Source organism: Cucurbita moschata, unplaced genomic scaffold (genome assembly GCF_002738365.1).
Source record: "Cucurbita moschata cultivar Rifu unplaced genomic scaffold, Cmos_1.0 Cmo_Scf00035, whole genome shotgun sequence".
Classification (NCBI taxonomy): Eukaryota; Viridiplantae; Streptophyta; class Magnoliopsida; order Cucurbitales; family Cucurbitaceae; genus Cucurbita; species Cucurbita moschata.
The window spans coordinates 1,008,161-1,031,771 of NW_019268551.1; the positions used below are offsets into that span (position 1 = coordinate 1,008,161).

The window sequence follows — 23,611 nt, forward strand, 5'->3', positions numbered from 1 at the left end:
TTTTTTTTTTTTTTTTTTTTTTTAAAGTTCAGGGAGATTATTGAAACTTTTGAAAATTGATGAGTATTTTTATTAATTTAGCATCGTTTAAAAGTAGGAGTACGACTAAAATGTCATTTGAAAGTACACTGACCAACATGAACAAATTTAAAAGTACAACGATGAAAGTAGAGTACAGAGAACATAAAACGTTACACGATACCTTGGATCGATGATCTCACGTAGCTCGGGAATAAAATTATTCCCCAAAACCTGATATTACGAACAAAACCTTATAGATTTGAGATGAGATAATAAAAGAAAGAAATAAATTAATTTATGTAATTAAAAAGAAAAGAAATTTCAAACATGAATCTTAGCTAACGTGCGAGCATCGAGAAATGCCCTCAATGCTTTCCATAATATCTTAAACCCCGACCCAGCGTTCACTATAAATAGTCGATTTAATGTCTGCAAAACAATATTAATTTGGTTTTACTGTTAGATCGTTATAGTTGAACTATGCTTAAATTGGTCTATTAATTCAATTAAATTATTATGATACATTTTGTTAAGAAAATCATGATCGAGATCTAGAATTTGACTATTTGTGATAATGCCTAATAAAACAAACAAATTAAGGTATGAGAACGGGAATAAAACTAAAATTAATAAAGCACGAGGACTAACCAATTAATAGTACATGTTCTTCAACGTACCTCGGGATAGTAATTACTATCAATCTTCTGAATTTCTGTAAAGAGATATCTTGCAGGTTTAGAGAAGTTAGACACCCCCTAAAGAAAAAAAAAATTGTAAAACATACCCCTTGTCAAAAATTGTAACGGCTTAGGCCCACCGCTAACAGATATGGTCCTCTTTGGACTTTCCCTGAAGGTTTTTAAAACTCGTGCTAGTGAGAGATTTTCACACTCTTATAAAGGGTGTTTCGTTCTCCTCTCCAACCGACGTGGGATCTTACAGAAATGATTTCAACAAGACTTGTAACAGCTCAAGCTCATCGCTAGCATATATTGTCCTCTTTGAACTTTCCCTCAAGGGTTTAAAACGCGTTTGATAGGGAGAGGTTTCTACACCCTTATAAGGAATGTTTTGTTCCTCTCTCCAACCGATGTGAGATCTCACAATCCACCCCTTTTGGTGGCTCAACGTCCTCACTGACACACCGAGGACAATATCTATTAGCTGTAGACTTGAGCTGTTACAAGACCCTTATTAATTTTTACCATAAACTTCTATATAAACACACTCACATGTAGACATCAATGTTGTCTATCGTGCAACACATCTCAACCCACACAAAGCAAGCTATAAATGAAACGTTTACCGAAAATATACCGATCGAACGAAAGGGATAAAGAACAATGCTTACCGCACCACCGACGTCTAAAATTGTTGTAGTAGAAGCAATGTGCTTCTTGGCTTCAATAGAACATGAAGGATATCTAATGCCCAAAGTCTTCTCTTGTTCATAAACATGGTACTTCACAAATCTCTCAAGTGTTGTTACTTGCAACAATTTGTTGAGATCAACCATCCCAAGCCTTTCAATGTATATTGGCCTTCCATATTTGTCTACTCCATGGTACCCATGAGGGTACCATTTCTTCACCTCTTCTTTCTCTTCAAACTTAAAACCCTACATTAATCGTTGTAAATCATATAGATATCTGATCCAAAGACGGAATCTATGCATAATCCACTTTGGTATGATATTGTTCGATGAACACGACTCTCTATAATAGTATGATATCGTCCACTTTGAGCATAAGCTCTCATGGCTATGCTTTGAGTTCCCTCAAAACGCCTCATTTCAACCGAGAGAGTATTTGTTGATTATAAACTCGTGATCATTCCCTAATGAGCGGATGTTGGGAATTTCATCCAATAATAGTCAATTTTTAAAAACTAAACAAAACCCAAAATTTAATTTTTATGGTCGAGTTATAACACTTTCATCACGGAAACATTTGAAACACAATTGAACAACGACCTTAATTTTCAAAATTTGACTTAGATGTGTTTGGGTTGACTTTTCAAAATTTGACTTAGATGTGTTTGGGTTGACTTTTCAATTTAGGTATATTTATCTACCACTCAAAATGATTTTTTTAAAAAAAATAAATTTGAGAAAAAAAAAATATTTTTGAGTGAATTCATAATAAATAAAAATGACCAAAATACCCTTATATTACCCCGCCCCTAATCTCTCTACCTTCGTTTCCACCATGGCAGCAACCAGCGACCACAACTCACATCAACCACCACGATTATCACTGACTTTTGGCTATCGTCCACCGTCGATGACCACCACCACTCACTAAAGACCATCAATCACACCCGACCAGCAACCAATCATAGTGTTTTAAATACAATTTTAAACTTAGTATTAGTATTTTGAATACCGAGTAAATCAAACAAAATTACGTGTAAAAATAATTTAAAGAAAATGTATTTTTGAAAAATATTAAAAATAAAAATAAAACACATAAAATTATGAATTACCTTTGAAAGTGCATCGGTTCTAAAATCCTCACGCCATTTGATGAATTTCAAAAACATGTCTTTTGCTGCTGTCGTATCAAAATCTCTCATCCTTAGGAATCTAAATAACATATAAAAATACCATTATTAAAATATTTCCTAAATTCTTATAAAAACAATAATCTTACAAAATACCAAATTAAAATTCGAGTCTCGTTCGTATTTTCGTTCTTGAATTTTCAAGATTTTTATATTTCTGGTCGTTTAATTTTCAAAACCGTATTCATTTTGGCCATAATCTCTATAATTTTACTTACAATTATATAACATGACATAGCTCGGTTTCAAAGACCTTTAAAAAGTCCTACAAAACGGAAAAGGAGTTTACAAATCTTGATTGAATTTGTTGAGTCGTGCGAATATATATTAACATGTTGACTCGAGTATTTACTAAATTAGGAATGTTCGTGAGTTGGACCGAGATCTTTTTTTTAGACCAAACTCAACTCAACTCAACCATAATTTTTTTAGTTCGGTTTATTCGGGTTAATTGGATTATTTATTCAATTTATTTTTAATAAAAAAAAAAAAAAGTAAAATGTTAGTTCCTTAAAATAAAATCTATTTATTTATTTTTAAGCATTTAATTAAAATTTTAAAAAAATATATATTTTTAAGAGTGGTCGGAGAATAAATAATTGAAAAAATTATATTAATGAATTTACGGAGCTCATGAACCAACTCAACCTATAAAATTTTCATAACAACGAGACGAGAGGTCACCTGAGAAGAGTATGATAATCGTTGAATTTGGTTGGCAATTGGCCCTCGAGAAAAAGCATTTCCCTTAACTTATCAACGGCTTCTTCATCCTTTGGATCATGTTTCTCTTCCATTGCCCTCTTCAAGCTTCCTCTCGACGATCTCCGTGACCTTAGCGGGTGAAGCAGCTTCGAGCCTAGGCCTCTGCCCTTCGGTGCATCCATCGTCACCTCAACTGTCGAGGGTGGGAACCAGAAAGTCTCAATGGGAGGGTACACATTCTTCGTCTTCGAACTCGACGGGAGTTCTTCCTCTCCGTCTCCACCACTGCCGCCTTTCGACACGTCTATATCTTTAGACTTCTTTTTCGTAATATACATTCGGACTCGAGTTAAGAATGTGATCACAATTGAATCCAGATTTGAAGAGCTTTTCTTTGGAGGATCTAAAATGGAATGGATTTGTGAGAAATGGTTTGTATATTAAGGAATGAAAGGTGGCTAAAAGGAGAGGATCAAATGCTTGTCTTGGCATAAATTTTTGGAATATTTTGAGCGCCAAGCAACAGAACCAGCCCAATGGGCCTTCTTTTCCTAATGGGCCTTCTTCCTTCTAGGCCCAATGTTGGACTTCTTTTCGGCTCGGTTGGGACGTTTTTTTAGACTCAACTCAATTGTTCGAGTTGTAAATTTTTCAATCCAAATAACCCTCGTAAAATAATGAACCTAACTCAACCGACCAAGAATAAATAATAATTATGAAATAAAATAAAATAAATAATGTATAACAAATTTGGGATGGAACCCTAAATTCAATCTAGTTTTAAGGAGACCCATGAAACAACTCAATGCATGATGTTTTCATTTATTTGAATCGAGCTCACCTCAAATAAGTTCATAATCCAACCCAAATTGTATAAGTTGGGCTGGGTTGGGTTCATCTAGTTTTTTTAATACCCTTACACCGGAATTTGAATTTATATATGTTAGGGGTGTACATGGTTCGGGTTGGGTTGGGTTGATCTAGTTTTTTTTAATACCCTTAGATCGGAATTTGAATTTATATCTGTTAGGGGTGTACATGGTTCGGGTTGGGTTGGGTTGAAGGATTTTTTTTGTACCCAACCCAAAAGTTCGGCCCGAAACTTTTCACAACTCAACCCAATCCAACCCTCTATTTTCGGGTTGGATTCCAGTTGAGTTGTCAAAATTTTAAAAAAAAAATTATTTATCTATCCTTTATAATTATCCAGATACAATTGTAGATAAAATATATTAAAAATTCACAAACAAATACAAATCAATCTAAGTTATTCACAAAAATAAATAAATAAATAAACAAAAATAAAGATAGATCATAAATTAAACGTATTGCATAAATTAAAATAAAAAATATATAAATATATTTTAATTGAAATATATTTATTTAATTGAAAATTATTAGAAAAATAAAAATAAAAATATACATAAATTGTGGTATAATAATATGGTAACAAACCGATAATAAATAAATTAGAATTTAGAATATATTTTAAAATTATATATATATATATATATATATATATATATATATATATATATATATATATAAAATTTATGAACATTAAACCCTGCAAGTTTCAAATGTATTATTTAAGTAGCTTGTCAAATTTATTAATACGTAAGAATTTTTAATATATTTTATATATATATTTATTTAGCTTGGGTCAATTCGAAGGTTTTGTTCACAAATTTAAAATCGAACCGGTTCAGGTTTAGAAAAATGAACCGAACCCTATTTGAAATGCTAATCCAACCCAACCTAATCGTTATAGTTTGGGTTGGGTTGTCCAGGTTGAATGTACACCCTTAATATCGGTTTAGTTTTGAACTTTAAAAAATGTCTCACAAGTCTATAAATTTTTAATTTCATGTATGTTAAATACCGAAACTTAAAAAATAGTCGAATAATTTATTAAACTTTAATTTTATATTTAATATATTTTTTAATTTTTCGATTTTGTATATAATAGATCATTAACGCTATTCTAAATTTTTAAAGATTCGCATTCTATTAAAAACGAAGAATAATACTCATGGTCCTACGACATAGACGATATTATTATTATTATTTTTTTATCAATTATATAATTTTAAAATTTAGAAACTATGTAAAATAAATTAAAATAATAATGAATAAATAATTAGAAAAATAAATGTAGCACTTTGATGGTAATGATTTGGCCACGTCAATAGAAAGGATGTCATGCATGCATTGATTTTCAGTCAATTTGAAAAGTATGTCAAATCAACGTCCCATGTCACATCTCACATCTTAACCACGCGTGTATTATTATTATTATTATTATTATTATTATATCATTAAAGTTAAATTAACAAAAAAATATTTATAAGCTTCGTAAAAAAAAAAAATCTTTATCGTTAAATTTAAAACAAAAATGTTAATATTTTATTTTTAAAAACTATAAATTTTTAAAAAAATCTTAATTTAAAATTTAAATTATTATAGTGGTAACAATAAAACCTTTTTTAATTTTTTTTTTAAGAGTAAAAACGTATTAATATTATTTTTTTAAATTCATGAATATTTTTTAAACATAGTAGCTGTATATCCTTTCAACTTTAAGCCCGAGCTATTTAAAAGGACGAACGCGTAATTTAATCTTTGAATTTAGGCATAATGCGTACGTGCTACAATATTATTCCATTAAATAATATTATTAGAAATAATATACTATATATATATAATGGAATGAACTAAATCAATACAACATACTCAAATTTGATAGATTACCTAACGAGAAGCTTACGCTCAAATCTCTTTCAATATTAGCATTTAATACAACATTACATGTGGGTTCGGGCGCTTTCAAATTTAATTTAATTTTAATTAAATAGCTAGGTTATACCAGCTATGATCTAAACTTTTAATTTCTGGGTCGAAATTATATGTTTTAATCTTATTTAAATTGATTTTTAAAATTAAAACGTGTTTCAATGATTAATTTGTTGATTAGAGAAAGTAATGTTGTAACGACCATGAAATTTGCATTTAATTTCGTAGATCTTATATTAATACAGGTATTGTTATTTTTATTTATTTATGTTTATTTCAATATTTCATTTGTACTGATTTAGCCATTTTCTGGTATGTCCACGTTGAAGTGGTTTGTTTCGGCCTAACAAGTTACGTCATGTATATGGTAGCGATTTTAGGTTAGTTGAAAACTAGAGTCGTTACAAATGTGTTACAAAATAATGAAATCTATATGTTTGTGTGGTACTCGTTATCTTACACCGTCACTGGATAAGTTTGGTGAATCCAATTTGACCTCTCTTGTCTTGAGTCAAAGAGAAAGGAAAGAAACCCTGGGTTAGTGATTTTCGTACGAACACATCGTATGAGTCGAGATGAGGTTGAAGGCTTCTCAGGTTGTAGTTTATATTACCAAAAGGTCGGTTTAAGCCATGGGTTGAGTTCTCGTATTCGGTGTCGATCCAACCCGAGTTTAATACATCTCGAGTCTAGTTGCTTTAATCATTATTTAGCTATTATATTTTATTGAACATTTAATACATTTTATAGGAAATACGGAAAATAAAATATTGTAGCAAACCTGATTAATTATAAATTTTTATTTATTTTATTTTGTTAAATAGTGAGATAAATATTGAGTAATATGAAAATAGATAGAGGGTAAAATCTGGGAAGATTTGTGGTCCCCACGTGAAAAAGGTGGGCCCACAAAAAACGCCAAAAAAAAAAAAAAAAAACGGGCCATACTGATGCCTTCAATACGTCTCCTCCAGATTCGTGCCGAGTCGTGTACAGCTGTATTCCAACAACTCGCTCTCCGAGTTGACTCGGTCCCTCACATTTCCTTTTTTCTTTTTATTTTAAATATTGTACTATTTACGGTACGCTAAAAGCCGTAAAAATATCCTTAAATTTTCAAAATAAATTTAACAATATCTTAAAACTTAAAAAAAATATATATATATATTTTTTTAATAAATAGAGTTAATATTTGTTTAAAAAATATGGTTAAACTGTAAAAGTAATTGTTGGTAATTTATTTAAAAGTAATTTTGAAGCTAAACATATTTTTAAAATAAAATATTAACATCGTTGAAAACTGACCGTAAATATACTTTAATTTTTTTTTAAATTTAAAGATACTTTTGAAATAAAGTATAAAAGTTTTGAGTTCGACCGAGAATCTCCATTTAAATTGGAGTTAGAAAAATTTTTTACCTATGAACTAAACAGATCGAACACAAAGACTATATTCTCTGTTTTCCTATATTTTTTTTTTCTTATAAAATATTATTGAATTTATTACCATTTTTATATAAAATTATATTGTAAAGGGAAATTATCTGTAAATAATTTTTTTCAAATTAATATATAAAAATAGAATATAAAAAAATAAAAAAAAAAAGCAAATAATTTTTAAAAGAAAAAATTCAAGAGCAAATAGATTTAGATAATTTTATTATTTCTATGGTTTTGAGTTTTTATTATTTATTATCAAGTTTACAAATAATTTTAATTTATGAATTTTTACAATTCTTATTTTCTTTTATTTTTTAATATTCTTAATTTCTTACTTATATTCTTAACTTAATACAATCAATCACTTCATTCCTTGCTTTATCATGGATAAAAATTAAGGAAAAAGTATTTTTTTTTTTTTGAAAAAAATAAATATTTTAAACACATTCATATACAAGTAAATACCTTATTTACCCTTCCCCAAAGAGTTGACTGTTGACGGAAATCCAAAGTCAAAAGCATTAATAGTCAACCTCCAGTCCTCGGCCGGGCCCACAGTTCACATTAACTACGGTTCAAGCTGTCCCAAAGGGTTGAACACTGACGCCGGGCGAACCCGACCCGATTATTTTCCAAATCATATGCCACCTCAAAACCCTGTTGTTGATAGTTCCCAAGCGTGGCACCGGGCCCACCTGCCAGTTCAGCCTCATCCCCACCGTTCATCAGCATCAAACACCCGACTTTTCTCTTTCTCCCCACCCCATCTCCACCGTCCAAGAACTCATAGAAATAATTCTTTCTAGGAAGCTCCACACTGGATTTTTCCCCAACGAAGTGTAACACGACACGTGGCACTTCCACTGATTTCTCGTAGGAATAGCAAGGGCTCAATCCGGTGTTTTCTTCAATCCGACTCGCTCGGCTCGCAACTCGCCCGGTCCGGTTCTCAAACTGGGCCACCACCGAGTTATACAAACCTGCTGGCAACATGGTAAAAGTAGTACCGGAATCCACCACAACGCCGCCGCTGCCACCCTCATCCACCCTTTTCAAAAACTCCGGCGCTGGAATCCTCACCGACCCAACTGAAATTCCGGCCAACCCAACCGAGTAAAAATAAGGATGCTTTGGATTCTCAAGCATGGAAGTGTAAATGAACTCCGTCTCGCTGCCGTAGTACCGGCCGAGAATCAGCGGACTCGGGCGGCGAACTCGGTCCGCCGCAAACGAGTGAGAAACCAAACAATAAGAAAACCGGTTCCCGAGTTGAGGCGAGAAAGTAGCGAGTTGACTCGGCATCGACAACAATCCTCGGCCGAATCCGGCGACACCGATTGGCTCACCTAACGCGGAGTGGGCACACCCAAAAGTAAAATTCCGAACATTAATCGCCGGTGATGGTGCCGGCGCCGGCGCCGGCAAACTGAGACTATCTCTATAAAGCCGACCAATTAGACTCCCATCGCCATAAGCATAATAAAACGGCGGACAAGAAAAAGAAGAACACTCAGAAACTTCAATGGATTCAAGTGGACACCGGGAAATTGCACAGAGGTGGGAGGCGGAGAGGGAACCACCGTGGGCGGCGGAGCATGCGGCGGCGCTGCAGGAAACTGATTTTTGATTTGAGATTTTGGGCAAAGGGGATTGAATTTTGGGTTTGCCTTCACAGAGAATACATTCAAATGGGGAACAGGGGAACCAGACAAGGTCGCTTCCAGTGTCCATATAGAGGGAAATCTTTTGAGACTCAGAACCAAGGTTGAAGGAGAGAGTATAATCGCCACCGGGGGAAAGGGGCAGAGAGAGGTGGCTGCGGTGGTGGGTACGGCGGCGGTGGTGGAAGCGGGCGGAAGAGCGGGCGGCGGTGGATTTGAGGAGGTTGTGGGTGTTGTTGAAATCAGAAGAGGATGATAAGGAATTAGACAGAGGTAAAAGAAGAAGCTGTGAGGAGAAAACAGGGGAAGAAAAGAGAAAACAGAGGAGGAAGAGAAAAACAGGGGAAGCCATTGAAGCAGTGTTTTAGAGAGAGAAACAAGGATTTGAATTGAAATTGAAGTGAATTTGGAGAGAGAAAGTTGGGAATTTAAAACAATTGGTGATTGAAGAAGAAGAAGAAGAAAAAGAAGCTTCTGGTTTGAAGGGGGCGATGGGTTTTTGTATGGGTTTGAGGAATGGTGACCATTAGAACTAAGGATTCTTTTCTTTTTCTTTTTCTTTTTAAACTAACTTTTAATTCTATTTAATTAATTTCAATACATCGAGCCCGGATCCATCTGAATTATTCAACCCAAATCATAAGAGTTTGGTACCATGTTTCTTCGTTTGAGTTAGGTTGCATTTTTTGAAAAATTGAAATTTCGAGTTGTCATTTTTTTTTTTGTTAGGTAATTCGATTCACCCGAACATACGATTACAATCTTATGAAGATTAAAAATATTTGACGTTCATCACTGATGGTAATGATTGGTTGTGTCTGGTGAATGTTTGATATTAGAGATTTTAGTTATTAAAAAATAATTAAGAAAAAAAAAAAGCAATTTGATAATTCAATTAAAAAAATAAATAATCCAAAAGATTTTCTAAATTAAATTATACCGTTGTTAATTTACAATTCTTAGGGACACGTGGTTTAAATTTATATCGAATTAGGGTAATTATTGATTTGAATACAACCCAATTAATCATACTTAAGATATTTTTACGTACTAAACTAAATGTCAATTACGATATCAGTACAAGCCACTATGTAATATCCCAAACCCACCACTAGAAGATATGTCCGTCAATCTCACGGTTAAAACGCGTTAATTAGGGAGAAGTTTCCACACTCTTATAAGAAAAATGTTTCGTTCCTCTTTCCAACCAACATGGGATCTCACAATCCACAACCTACATTAGAGGCCCAACATCCTTGCTGCTACACCACTTAGTGTTTGACTTTGATACCATTTGTAACGAAAACATTCTTTATAAGAATATGGAAACCTCTCCCTAACATACGCGTTTTAAAACAGTGAAGTTGATGACGATACGTAACGAGTCAAAGCGAACAATATCTGCTTAAGTTGTTATATGGTTTAGGTCAGATGTTCGAGTCGTCATGTTATTATATTATATATTTTGGGAAGAAAAGGTAAGGATTGGGTTTAAACCCTAAGGTATCTTGTGAACTAAATGGGCTTTCCCTAGATAAGATTTGCCATTAAATTTCCAGCTGTTTGCTTTCATTCTCTTTTTTATATAACAAACAATAAAAAATTAAATTAAAAAATAATAATATTTTTTTTATATTAAAAAAAAAATCAATTTTGAGTATTGAACAATAAATGAATGAGCAAATGGAATCATTTCAAACCTTCAGTAATTTTTTTCCCTTTACCATTTTTACTTCTTCTCTAAGTAAAAAATCTACTTTACCTATGGTTAATGTTATCTTTAAAGTGCGTTTCAATTTTGTCCCGAGACTCTGAAATGTATAATTTGGACTTTTGAACTTTAAACTTATTTCAAAAGTAATCTTTCCAGCTGTTTTTTTAAATCGAAAACTGATACGGTAACATCATTTATAGATGATTAAGATCGTTTTTTCGTGGTTTATTTTAACTCAACAGATATTGTTGTGACGTTATTGACAATATCATTCACGTAACCCTATTAAGACGAAATATATGAATCATATTTGTGAAATCCGACATCAGTTGGAGAGGGGAACAAAACATTTCTTATAAGGGTGTGAAACATTTACTTAGACGAGTTTTAAAATTTTAAGGGAAAGCCCAAAGAGGACAATAACACCTAACGGTGTGTTTAGACTGTTACAGATAATGCATATGACATCAAGTTAACGCTTCACATTATCTTAATCTAAAAAGTTAACCAGTCAAGATAAGAATCTACAATGCACTAGAACGTCATTATTTCATTGGAGTGACTAATGAGATTAGGAAAAGAGTTCGTAACATTTTTTCTTCATTCATTATTCTTTAGTTACAGTAGCTCTCGTGCGAGCAAGATATAAACGATGAAGTTGACTAAATATTTAAGTGGTCTCGTGTAATATGGTCAAAGTTCAAATCTCTTGCCACTGCTTGGAAGTTTATGGTACGTTCGGAATCTATTGATGAGAAAGGGCAGAAAAAAAAAATCAATTTATATCAACAGTTCCGAAGTATTTGAGAGTTTGTTTCAGTTTAGAGGGGTAGAATTGTTCACTGAGTTGGTTATATAGAGACAACGCTTCATTGCCATATGTTATCATTCACTTGTATCCTCTGTGACATGGTCACGTTACCTACTCCTCGCTTTGTCAGAGTAAAGACTATCCTAATAGACCAAGCACGAGTCTCACCCAACCTAAAATTGCTCTACAAGACCCTTTTGGACAACAAATATTTTTATATGATGAAGACATTCATAAATAACAATAACATTATCGAGTATCAAAAGACGGAGAATAAACCGACTTTGATTGTCAAATACAAGGATGAGAATAAGTTTGAGCTCTTAGTGCGATGGTCTTGTTGAGGTACTTGAGGCATGCCCTTGTGACATATTCACCTTCCACATGCAGATACTTTTAGAAGAATAAGGTCGGTAGTTCATCTAGCCCACGGGCTTCGAGGGGTGCATTTGCTTAAGAGTAATATTGATTTTCTCTAAATTGAAGGGTTGGTCGAGGTCCCAATTGATTGTTCTTTTACTCTGAACAAAATATTAAGTTTGAACCAGTGAAATCCAAGTCTGGTTTTTGTTAGAAATGTCTACGGGGCACAGACGTGGAAGCCTTCCTTGTCCCTGTCCCCATCTCCATCCCCGCCACCTATTTCATTCTCTGTCCTCTATTTATATTAAGCGGGATAGAACAGGGAATATAATCTCGTCCCCAACTCCATTTATCTAACTGGATCTAAAATGTTACACATTCCTTCCCACATTCTACGTTTAAACGGGAAATTCCCTTCCCGTTTGGGACAGGTTCGCATAGGTAAAATGGATATCTCTAGTCTTCGTTGGTAATTACTTTTTACTCACCACCACATCTTTTTAGTTGTTTTTTCATCCGATCCAATCGTAAGTAAACCTAATTTTTATTAGGAAGTAAAAATTTAAATGGAATATTAAATTTATACTGAAAAACACCACAAAAATGTAAATTTTAAAATTGTATAAATATAATGGCCCAACAATACAAGACATTATCACTCCTTTAAAATAGAAGAAGAACCGACAAATTCAATTATCTTTTTGAATTTGAATTAATCAAATTATAAAAAAAAAAAATCTTATTATTATTATCCAATTCTTTTCCTTCCACCAACCACACATCATTACCTTTTGTCATTTTTCCTCTATATATATATATATATATATATATTTATTGGTCACACTTTTAAATTTATATCTATTTAGCTTTTAAATTTTTTTAAAAATTTATGTTTTTCATAACTTCAAAATTAAATTTTTAAAAAATTTCAGAACTAAAAATGTAATTTCATTTTATATTTTCAATTGTTAAATCATCTCAATATTTGTACTTAAATGATTTTTTTTTATAAAAAAAATCCTACATTATATATATATATATAAATTCGTACTTTATTAATATTTCTTAAGCCTGAAGAATATTAAAAAATTAAAAGTTATATTTAAAAATAAATAAATAATAATAAAAAGCTTTTTTATAATATATGCTGACGTGGCAAGATTGGGCCCATTGGCGAGTGGGCCCTTGTGAAAGCGGGGCGACCGACCGCTACCAAACACAAAAGAAAGCTCCGACCCGCCGACCTAATTTCGAATTTTCCGAATAATTTAAATAAAAAACAAAATTGAATTATATTATATTATTGCCTCCAACAACTAAAGCAAATTAGCGTGGTTGCCTTGCATTACTTTTAATTTTATTTCAATATAAAATATAAAACCTATGTTGGAGTCACCAATAATTTTATTTTTCAATACTAAAATTCCTACCATCATTTTTTTAAAATTAAAAAAAAGTATTTAATTTCTTAGCGTAAAAAAAAATATATATATATATATATATATATTGTAACGTTCCAGTAAAAGAGATATATGAATGAACCAAGACTACACCCGAGTGTAAATGATTTTGAGGGTATGATAATTTTTAAAAAAAAAAAAAAACTTAAAATGTGAGATATCACATCCGTCAGAGGAACCAAACATTCTAAATATGCGAAACCTTTCGTATGGTATGCGTTTTAAGATTGTGAGGCTGACTGTTATAGTAACAAACTAAAACAGACAATATTAATAGTTATTACATATACTTAATATATATATATTTTTTAATTTACTTTAAAATATAAATATTGTTGAAAACAAACATGTCGGAGCAATTCGTACTAATTGTAACAAAAAAATATTTTATTTTTGTCCATAAATTCGTAATATGATCCATTTTGATTCTCGACTTTGAAAATATCTAAAATCAGTGTTGTTAATTGTTTTCATTAACTACTTTGGATCGTTTATGAGACGATAATGTAGCTTCAAATTTGAAGATTAGTATGGATACGGCTCTAATTTGTTGAAAGTATCGAGTAACATCAATATCAGTAAGACACGTCTTCTGGAAGTACTAGAGAATTTTTCTATAAATTTTGTATACGAGCCACGTAAGATAGGTTGAGTTAGACGATATTTAAATAAATAGATATTAGGTAGAAAAATAAAGAACAATAATTAAAAGGGTTTTTAATTTAAAGTTTTAAGAATTAAAATAATGGATCTTTGTGAGTGTTTAGGAACCAATATAAAAAAAGAAATAAATTTGGTTGGAGACAAAAATGAATATTTTAAATACAAATAAATAAATAAATAAATAAATAAATAAATAAATAAATTTGGTTTTCCTTTTTCCCGACCAAGAACAATGAAGAAAAATACTTTTGTTTTTTCTGGGGGGGTATTTTTGTCTTTTTCCCCACCACTAAGCCTAAGTCGTTTTCTTGCGTTGTAACGGCCAGCTAATTTTATGAATAATTCTAAGAACATTTTGGGACCGTTAAAATGTTTTGGTTGTATCAATTAAAATTTCAAACTAATAATTTATTCGATTTAAATTTATTAATTAATACATAAGTTTCACACGTATATAAAATTTCTTTAAATAAAAAAAAATTAATTTAAATTAGAGAAAATTGCGAGAATCAAATAGATAGTAGTAATTTTTTATTTATTAAATTTCTATTTTTAAAAAAAAAACATTATGGTGGGGAAATAATAATTTAATAAATTTAATCTTCCTTAATCCTAAAATAAATAAATAAAAATATTTTATATGATTGCTTTGGGAGTTCAAAAGTCATATTTAGGTATAATTATTCGAGGGGGTGGACCGTCGTCTCTATCTATTCCTACGAAATTCTTGGTCATCTTTATTTATTATTATTTTAATAGATTTGAGATGGATAAAAGAATATTTCTCGAAATTTGTGGATTTTTTTTAATTAAAAGATTGTAAGTTTATCGAGCATATATGGTAAAAAAATATAAGAGAAGATAGAATTTGTCTCGTATCATAAACTACCTGAAAGAAAGATGATACAACAGAGAACTAACCAACATGCTTTCTATGAAATATCACCTCAAGAACATCACTTACTTTTTGCTCGTAAGAACCCGATATCTTGATTTATATAGACTTTACGTCGAGGTATTAAACCCATTTGAACCCGATTGAGAAGGTTTTTTTTAAAGTTATTTATTTATGAAGAAAATTAAAGGTGGAATATAAAAGTGATGTTTGGTGAAAAAGAGGAAAAAGAAAAGCCAAGAAAGAACACCTAATAACGCTATCCTTTCTCCAAGAAATTGCTAAATATAATAAAAACAACTCTTTGAAAGCTACAAACTTTACACCAAACCTATCATTATCTTTCAAACAATTCACTTTTATGCGGACAACTCAATAATTCCAAATAATATGGATAATTTTAACCTATCTCAACAACATTAAAAAAAATAATAATAATAATTAATATTAGGTAGCTTTCTGTAACGGCCCAAATCCACTGCTAGCCGATATTGTCCTCTTTGGGCTTTCTCTTTCGAGCTTCCCCTCAAGGCTTTAAAGTGCATCTGCTAGGGGAAGGTTTCCACACCCTTATAAAGGGTGATTTGTTCTCCTCCCCAACTAATGTGAGACATCAAAATCCACCCCTCTTCGGGGCTAGCGTCCTCGCTGGCATTCTTTCCTTCCTCCAATCGGGACCGCCCTCCAAATCCACCCCCCTTTGGGGCCAGCGTCCTTACTGACACACCGCCTCGTGTCTACCCCCTTAGGGAAACAGCGAGAAGACTAACACATCATCCGGTGTCTGACTCTGATACCATTTGTAACGGCCCAGATCCACCTAGCAAATATTGTTCTCTTTGAACTTTTTCTTCCGGGCTTCCCCTCAAGGCTTGCGCGTCTGCTAGGGGAAGGTTTCCACACTCTTATAAATGATGATTTGTTCTCCTCTCCAACCAATATGGGACATCACACTTTCAGTCTAAATTTTATACCTTATCGATTAGTTAATTATAAAAATTGTGAACATCAAGAACTAATAAGACACAAAATTGAAAGATCATGCAACAACCTGTAAGACATAATTGAAAGATCATGAATCAGTTGTACAGTTTTTAAATTTATGAACCTTTTAAAACAAAATTGAAAGTTTGGAGACCAAATACACAAACTTGATAGTTGAGAGATTAAACCTATACTTTTACCTGTTTAACAATGTCTGTCGAGATTCTTATTGACTTCGTCACCTAAATTCAACGACAAAACAGATGATTATAATATGAAAGCTTTCACAGAGATTCAATGGCCAAGTTAAAAGATTCAAAATTATTTTCAAACTATTTTAAAAGTTTTTGCAGAGATATGTATGAATGACCATTTGCAGCATTGTTCTTGAAGAGATCATCAAGATCAAGAAGCATTTTCTTTTCAGAAGGCAGAGCAAAAGACAAAAGAGAATCAATTTACAAGGCTAATGGAATACAATTTAGAAGCCCAAGAACAATAAGCATGTGAATACTGAAGATAGAAGCAGCCCATCACACATTCATAAGCTTTATCTCATCCTCAATTGTCACGATGTTGATGCTTTTCACTTCAATCTGTGCTGAAAATGGTAAATTTTCATGGGGTACTTAGTCCTTTCATTCCAATAACAATTTTAAACTAAAAAACATTGGAGTTTTACATTTCTCATATTTTCTTCATTCCAAACACCAAAAAATAAAGTAAAAGTCATTTTAAGTCAGGTTATGAGATTTGATTGATGAATGAAATCAACTTTGGAATCGATCTCAATCGATTCAAAAGTTCAATTAGAAAACTCGTAGCTAACATACGCTTTTCGGTTCCCACTACGCAAGAGTTTGTACCATTCACAAGAAGTTGCATGCCTAAAAATCAACCCACCTCCTTTTTTTTATCTACGAAATAACATTACCAACTCGTAGGCCCTAACAAAAGGTGATATGAAAGAATGTGTCTTAATCATGCTACAAAGATTTCATGGTGGATGACAAGATCCATATATGTTGTTTAGATTTAAAGAGGTTTTATTGTATTTTATTTAAGTTTTAGAAAATTATATTAATCAAGATGAATTACCTCAAGCAGATGGAGTATGAAAAATTGCTGGAGGTAACCAGGGAGCGAAATCTTATTGTTGACATTAGATTTGCTGCGATGGCCTTGGTATTAGCAACTCCTCATAATCATCCACAACCACCTACGTAGAAAAGCTTTGTATTAGTAGCAACCTTAAACAACTAAAATAACTAAACCTACAGGAATGTTAGTTTGAGAGCTCATGTTGGTGGGTATGGCTACCTCAAATGTCTTGCCACCATAGGTATACTCAACATACAACTGTTTTGGTTCTCCGGGGCACGGATCACAAAATCCCATGATACCCGACTTCTTTACCCCATCATGGAGCTGCATCAAATAGATAGAGTAACTTAATGAAATATGGAGTTCCAAGTGTATCTATGCACGTATGTCAGTGTATTTGAGCTAACTAGTGAGCACCTTGCACCATTCAGTCACGACATAATATATAGTACTCACTGACATTTAAGTTTTCAGGCAGTTGGTCTTTAATTCGACTTAAATCGCATCAGCCTTAGGGTGCGATCAAGAAGTTGAAGTTGTTATGGGTCTGTTGCATGGGAACGGGTTCATTCTAGCACGACCGCATGGTTTCTTATTATCACCGGCCCTCATGGAATCTCATAATAAATTAATAGTCTAATGCTAATGCATAAGTGACTATTATTTTCCAGATGACACCAGTATTATTTGTAGCCAGAAAAACACAGGATATAAATAAGTCATAAGCAAATACCTTTAGCTGCCCAGAATCATTAACCAAGAAGTTTAGCGGCAAAGTCACATCTATAATTCTTAGAGACGACTCATCATTTGGTTCCATTAGTTCATCCCCTTTCTTCAATTCCTTCTGATTTCCATAAATTGCTTTAGTAATAACAAGTCCACCAATTTCAGATTGCCTGTTTCTTTTCCTATTGGCTACATTTTGCAGTAGCTGTTGAGCTTTCTCAGCAGCAGCTCTTGCTTCTCGCACCTACATTCAGAAATAACATATGTTAAACCGAAGTCGCCAATAAAAAGTTTTAAATACTTGAGATAGAAGGCAGTCCCAAAAGAATCTAGAAAAGGATCTATAAAATACTATACACATTGGGAATACTATACACATTGGAGCAAAGCTGCCGAAAAGGATCTAGAAAATCAGAAATCAACATTTCAACGTCAAAGAAGCAAGCCTATCAACATCTTCAACTACACTCATCTTAAACCAAATAATGGTAATAATAACGATAATAGTAACATCTATATTTTCACATAGGCAATTCAACTTTTTTACAGGCTACATGTATCCAAAAGCTAAATAAATTGTACGAGAAATCAATACCTGAGCAGAAGTTTTTTGCATGTTCTCTAACGCCTTTTGTTTTTCCCTTCTCTGGTAATAAGGTTTTACCAAAAATTTCTGCAATCAAAGCACAGATGATTTAAAAAGCTAAGAGCCACGTCAAAGGACTATTTCTTTGTAGAAAAGGGAGGTAATCAACTACAATGGTCTTCGCCTCCACTTACTTCTTAATACAAATCTCAAGAGATGAAGGAAACATTAGTTGGTCAGGGAACTAATAGAAAAAACTAAAGCCTACAAGCAATCTAATAGTAACAATGTGTTTATATAACTATTGTTCAACATTTTTTTTCGTGCGCCTAATTTTGCTCCTTTTCCTAATTCCAACAAGGCACAAATGACAAACCAATTCCTTAAAAGATAATTAAGAGGTCGATCAAACATTCAATAGTAAAAAACCTTGAGCAAAAAGTAAGCCGAAGTGGGAAAAATGAATGCTCCGGCGGCAAACACAGGGTTCAAATGCCTGGAAATCAGAATCTGCATGAAAAAGAAAATAATGGAAATCAGAATCATTAATTGTAATGGAAATGACGAAATGACGAAGTTGTTTAACATTGTTATTGAAATCAGAATCTGCATGAAAAAGCCAAGTTTAAATTCATCCATCACAGCTAAACAAATTAGTGGAGAAGTTTTGTTACTTGTACCACAATGTTGTTAAAGAAAATGGATAAATAAAGTTGGAACACAGACTCAAGCCTCAAGCATATAGAGACCAAAAGAAGAGAAAATTGGAGATCAAACTTACTGGAATGATCAATTTTTGACCTCCACGATGCAATTCAAACTTCCAAAAGATACCCTGGCAAGGAAATATAAGATGAGAACACAAACATACAATGAAGCAAGCAAAATAAAAAACAGGAATCAATTATTCAAGTTGAGAAACATGTTTCCAGTTTACGGATACCAGATCAGGGAATAAATCTTCAAAGAAATAGAATAAAAGAAATAATAATAATAATAATAATAAACGCTGACCATTCACAAATCATTCGAAGTCCAATCTGTCATCCAGAAGATAATTCTTCAATGCTTAATGGCAAATAGGCATGCAAGCTCAAAGATCAGTGCACAACAATCAATTTATTTTTCCACATATGAACGGATTACCTGAATCCCAATTGAATACAACATCCGAACAGTACTGAATTTGGATAATTTCCTCCCGCCACCAAGTTCAAGCTCAAGCATGGTGCTGCAATATTAACATCTGAAGTCAGCAAAATAAAAATGCCAAGAGGCACTCCCAAGCTAAATGCTAATGTGGAGCATTAACACAAGTATTTCTTATTGGGGCATTATCCCCATATCACACATCCCATAAACAAAATAAAGAGAAAAAAAATGAGCGAACGATTACGGAGCTACAAAACAATTCCAATGGCATAAATCAACACGGGGAGTAATTACAAAAATCTACGCAGAGGAAAGACCATCTTGAAATTATGCATTTAAATGAGCCCAAAAAAGAAAGAAGAATCTCTTTAAGATTTCTAGAGTTACCGAGAAAAGTTCCTCAATTCTTTCCTATCAAATTTTCTAACGACTAACTAAATAGCATTTTCCATAAAATTTCAGTTCTCCTGTTAAAGTTGTGCCCAAAATACTTATTTCGTGTGTTCCTTAATCAACAATCGCAAACGCCAAGATAAATTAAACTTGGCATTTTGTAACAAATACTACATTATTAACAACTTAAAGGGAAAGAAGACAGACAACATCAGGAAAGATGTAGCATTGGAGAAATTGACCATAATCCTCAGAGCAACTACCTTCCAACTCTCCCAGCAATTCGGCCATGAGACTTTACAGAGAAGCGATGAGTATAATGGGCAGATGCCCCAAAAGAACTTGTGCTAAACTGCAAGCGCAACACATGAATAATGATAAGGTGAAACGGCAGTCAAAGAGACATGAGTTGTGAAATCTTCAAGGGGGAAAAAAAAAACTATTGACAGATCAAATGAATTTAGCAACTTGTACGAGGCCATGATCAAAACCAAGGAAGATTTGACAGACTCAGAGAATCACAAACGTTAGTATGCCAATGTTGTGATGTCTATATCATCATGACATCTGATACTCAAATCTTATTTCCAGATTCTAAATTCCAATGCCTTAAATGTTTTCATTGAGAATAACTAATGAAAAGCAGCAGAAAGTGAAATACCTTCACCTCTCCAGCAACAGACCTTTTCTCTTCTTTCTTCTGCCATCCAACTGCAACAGATGACTCTGGGCCTAAAGTAAGTTGTATCTAGAAAAGGGAAGGCAGTAATCAGGAAGCAATACAAGCAGCAAATACAGTGATAAGAAACTTAAAGTCTAGATGATAAGTTAATTTTATGCCTTCAGGTACCATTAAGTTAATTTTATGCCTTCAGGTACCATTTGTGCACATATTAACAATCTGCTAACAAGAATATAGAACATAATTTGATTAGGGGAAAAACAGCATACATTTCCGTTTGCCGTTTCAGAAAGTTGGCGAGTCCAAGAATTGGACAGATTCAATGATCCATCTTCCAATGACATTGAAATACCCATTGTTGCCGTTGAGTGGGATGTAAGATGACTAAACAAATAAGAAGAGAAGGAGCGAAGGAGAGAGGTAGGTGTGGGGTTAGAGCAAGTAAATTTTCCTAAAGTCATCAAAGATTCAGGAGAACCGATATCTCACCGAGATGCTTGCACCCCAATAAGTGATCTTAAGCCAGCTGAAGCCATAAATTCTACAGAAGAAACTGAAGAAAACTGATGACGAAACAATGCAGAAGCAGCCCCGCCACCGACGTTCCCAGTAACTGCCAAATTTCCTCCTATTCCAACGGTATTATTTTTTGAAATTTGAGACTGAACTTCACTTGTAATGGCCATTCTAAAATTTTGGTTCAAAAATAAATGAGTAGCTGGATAACATAATAACAATAAGACTAGGCAAACTTCATTAATATATAGACTTATTAATATACACTGGATAACAGCATAGAAATGAAGTCTCATATCTTGTTCAAATGAAAAAACATCACTAACCAATGTTCGAATCAGAAACCTCAAGATTGTAGTACCAGCAATATAGATTCTATTTAAATTTATGAAATTCAAAAAGAACATAGAGGTGAAACGGCTATTTCTAATACTTTGCTTAAATTGAAGTGCACGGTGGGGGATAGAATTGAAAGATTTCATTACCCTCTCATGATGCCATCGCCCACCAAAAAATGTGGCAAAGACATATTGGCCAGTATGGTACCAGAAGGTCTGAAATGTGCTGAAATTTTTTCTTCTTCCTTCCTTTTCCGCAACCTTTCAAGCTCTTCCTTTATCTCATCTGCTCTATTCAGCTTTGGACCTAGTTCCAAACCAGAAGTCAATCCTTCCATGCCATAGATGTCATATATCTGTCTTTTATTCTCATCGGTTAAGATTTCGTATGCTTCGCAGATTCGTTGAAAGTTCTCTGTAGCAATATCTTTCATCTGAAGAGCCAATGTAGCTACAGAATTAAAACTAGATGATAGATACTCACAATTAAAATATGTTTCCGCCGTTTATTTCTTCTTCTAAAGATTCTGAAAAAACATGAACAGAACTTATATAGTGATTGAACACAATTCCTAGAGAATTCCATGTTGAAATTAAGCACATTACCTATTTGCAAATTAAATATAAAAAACTGTTCACAAATTTACTGATCAAATAGCTATGCTACCTTAAGGGTTCCCAGTAAAGGCAAGGTACAATCTACAAATGTGCATTACACAGTAGAAATATCTTACAAAAATCGGGATGGCTAAACCCACTCAAGAATTGGAATCAAGCATATCAAAAAGCCACAAACAATGCCACTCAGTTAATCAAACACATTTCACCATACCATTGATCACAAAGAAAAGCCAAAATAGCGCCCAGTCAACTATCCCTGATCGCAAATAACTTCAACAGAAGTGCAAATAACACAAAAACATCACTACAACAAACAAAACTAAAAAGCTGGAGAAAACAAAATTGTAATACGAATAACGAAGAATCGGTTAACGATCAGAGAATTGTGAGTATGAAATGGAACATACATGAGGAGATTGATATTTATCGGGATGATAGACTTGAGCCCATTGGCGGTAAGCTTTTCGGATTTCTTCGTCGGAAGCTTCGGGTGAAATGTGAAGCAGAGCGTACAAATCCTTATTGGGAGGCCCAGCTTCTTCTTCTTCCTCCATTTTTTAGGGTTTTGGAGCAACGGCCAGAGGTTTAGCAGAGAGCAACTATGGAAGAACTGTGTGTTTGCTCTGTGGGTATTAGGGGCTTTTGCTGAGCCGGGGGCGGAGGTGCTGTGAGGTTGGCAAGGTTACCGGCTCGTGTTTTTAATATTACCGCCGCTTCTTTGGATATCATTTTCAATTAAATTTTAGGTTAAATTACAAAATTCTTTTAGTTTTATTTTATTTTATTTTAATTTTAATTTTGTTGGTTTCACTTTGATCTCGGTAATTTAGGCTTACTCCAATTTTTCATCATGTTTTTTTATTTTTATTTATTTAATGTTAAACGGTGGACGAGTCAAAACATTTACCCACAGTAACATCTTAAGTCTACCGTAAATAGATATTGTCCACTTTAGTCCGCTATGTATCGTCGTCAGTCTCACAGTTTTAAAACATGTCTACTAAGAAGAGATTTCTACACTTTTATAAAAAATATTTTGTTTTGCTTTCGGGATCTCACAGTCCATCCCTTTCAAGGGTCCAACATCCTTGCTGGCACAGCGCTCGGTGTTCAGCTCTAATACTAATTGTAACAATCCAAATCTGTCGCTAGTAGATATTGTCCACTTTTGCCCATTATGTATCGTCGTCAGTCTTACGGTTTGAAAACGCATCTATTAGAGACACTTATAAAGAATGTTTTGTTTCTCTTTCGGGATCTCATAATACATATTTTAGATCAAACTGGAGTGGTTCGGCTCGTCAGTTGGTCGTTCATGCTCGAATTATATCACTTACATGAGTCTTTAATGAAGTCAAGGTTTCACGGTGACCAATAATGTTCTGATATGCTCCACTTACCGTTAAAATCACCTAATT

General features: G+C 33.1%; 3 protein-coding genes and 1 non-coding gene across 8 annotated transcripts in view; all 4 read right to left on the reverse strand.

Moving 5' to 3' along the window:
- LOC111431158 (phosphatidylinositol/phosphatidylcholine transfer protein SFH11) overlaps positions 1-3,694 on the reverse strand; it is a 7,062-nt gene extending 3,368 nt beyond the window's left edge. The window contains exons 1-6 of one of the 3 annotated variants that reach the window (XM_023067707.1): positions 3,268-3,694; positions 2,506-2,605; positions 1,373-1,639; positions 699-776; positions 349-450; positions 203-252 (exon numbers count right to left, since the gene is read on the reverse strand). In XM_023067707.1, coding sequence (XP_022923475.1) covers positions 203-252; positions 349-450; positions 699-776; positions 1,373-1,639; positions 2,506-2,605; positions 3,268-3,626 — 956 coding nt within the window. In that variant the 5' untranslated portion in view covers positions 3,627-3,694. The remainder of the gene's footprint in view (positions 1-202; positions 253-348; positions 451-698; positions 777-1,372; positions 1,640-2,505; positions 2,606-3,267) is intronic. The other 2 variants (XM_023067710.1, XM_023067708.1) reach the window with 2 other exon arrangements.
- Positions 3,695-7,909: 4,215 nt separating this feature from the next.
- Positions 7,910-9,706, reverse strand: LOC111431201 (probable aspartyl protease At4g16563). Its single transcript, XM_023067772.1, has one exon. It carries the CDS (start codon positions 9,532-9,534, stop codon positions 8,086-8,088), a length of 1,449 nt encoding a protein of 482 aa, XP_022923540.1. The 5' UTR covers positions 9,535-9,706; the 3' UTR covers positions 7,910-8,085.
- Positions 9,707-16,378: 6,672 nt separating this feature from the next.
- LOC111431046 (chaperone protein dnaJ 13-like) lies at positions 16,379-22,888 on the reverse strand. Of its 3 annotated transcripts, none has more exons than XM_023067543.1 (14): positions 22,601-22,885; positions 21,720-22,006; positions 21,208-21,405; positions 20,988-21,102; positions 20,698-20,784; positions 20,300-20,388; positions 19,638-19,722; positions 19,273-19,326; positions 18,921-19,001; positions 18,501-18,578; positions 17,910-18,149; positions 17,393-17,500; positions 17,171-17,291; positions 16,379-16,668 (listed from the first exon to the last, which is right to left on the reverse strand). In XM_023067543.1, the coding sequence occupies exons 1-13, from the start codon at positions 22,745-22,747 to the stop codon at positions 17,235-17,237; spliced, it is 1,626 nt and encodes a 541-aa protein (XP_022923311.1). In that variant the 5' UTR covers positions 22,748-22,885; the 3' UTR covers positions 16,379-16,668; positions 17,171-17,234. The 3 variants fall into 3 exon arrangements, with proteins under 3 accessions (XP_022923311.1, XP_022923310.1, XP_022923312.1); XM_023067542.1 differs by having other exon boundaries at positions 16,379-16,673; XM_023067544.1 differs by lacking the exons at positions 16,379-16,668; positions 17,171-17,291; positions 17,393-17,500 and adding an exon at positions 17,507-17,747 and having other exon boundaries at positions 22,601-22,888.
- On the reverse strand, positions 20,494-20,612 carry LOC111431249. Its single transcript, XR_002708463.1, has one exon. It is a non-coding gene; the product is annotated as a small nucleolar RNA snoR86 (small nucleolar RNA).
- Positions 22,889-23,611: the final 723 nt, after the last annotated feature.

What these genes read in the sequence shown, in the direction of transcription:
- LOC111431201 (XM_023067772.1), bottom strand. Translation starts at nt 9,534, where the DNA reads ATGGCTTCCCCTGTTTTTCTCTTCCTCCTCTGTTTTCTCTTTTCTTCC.
- LOC111431046 (XM_023067543.1), bottom strand. Translation starts at nt 22,747, where the DNA reads ATGGAGGAAGAAGAAGAAGCTGGGCCTCCCAATAAGGATTTGTACGCT. An exon ending in ATTGGGGTGCAAGCATCTCG is followed by an intron (nt 21,103 to 21,207) that starts GTGAGATATCGG and finishes TTATTTGTTTAG; the next exon opens with TCATCTTACATCCCACTCAA. An exon ending in TGCAAAAAACTTCTGCTCAG is followed by an intron (nt 18,150 to 18,500) that starts GTATTGATTTCT and finishes TTCTGAATGTAG; the next exon opens with GTGCGAGAAGCAAGAGCTGC.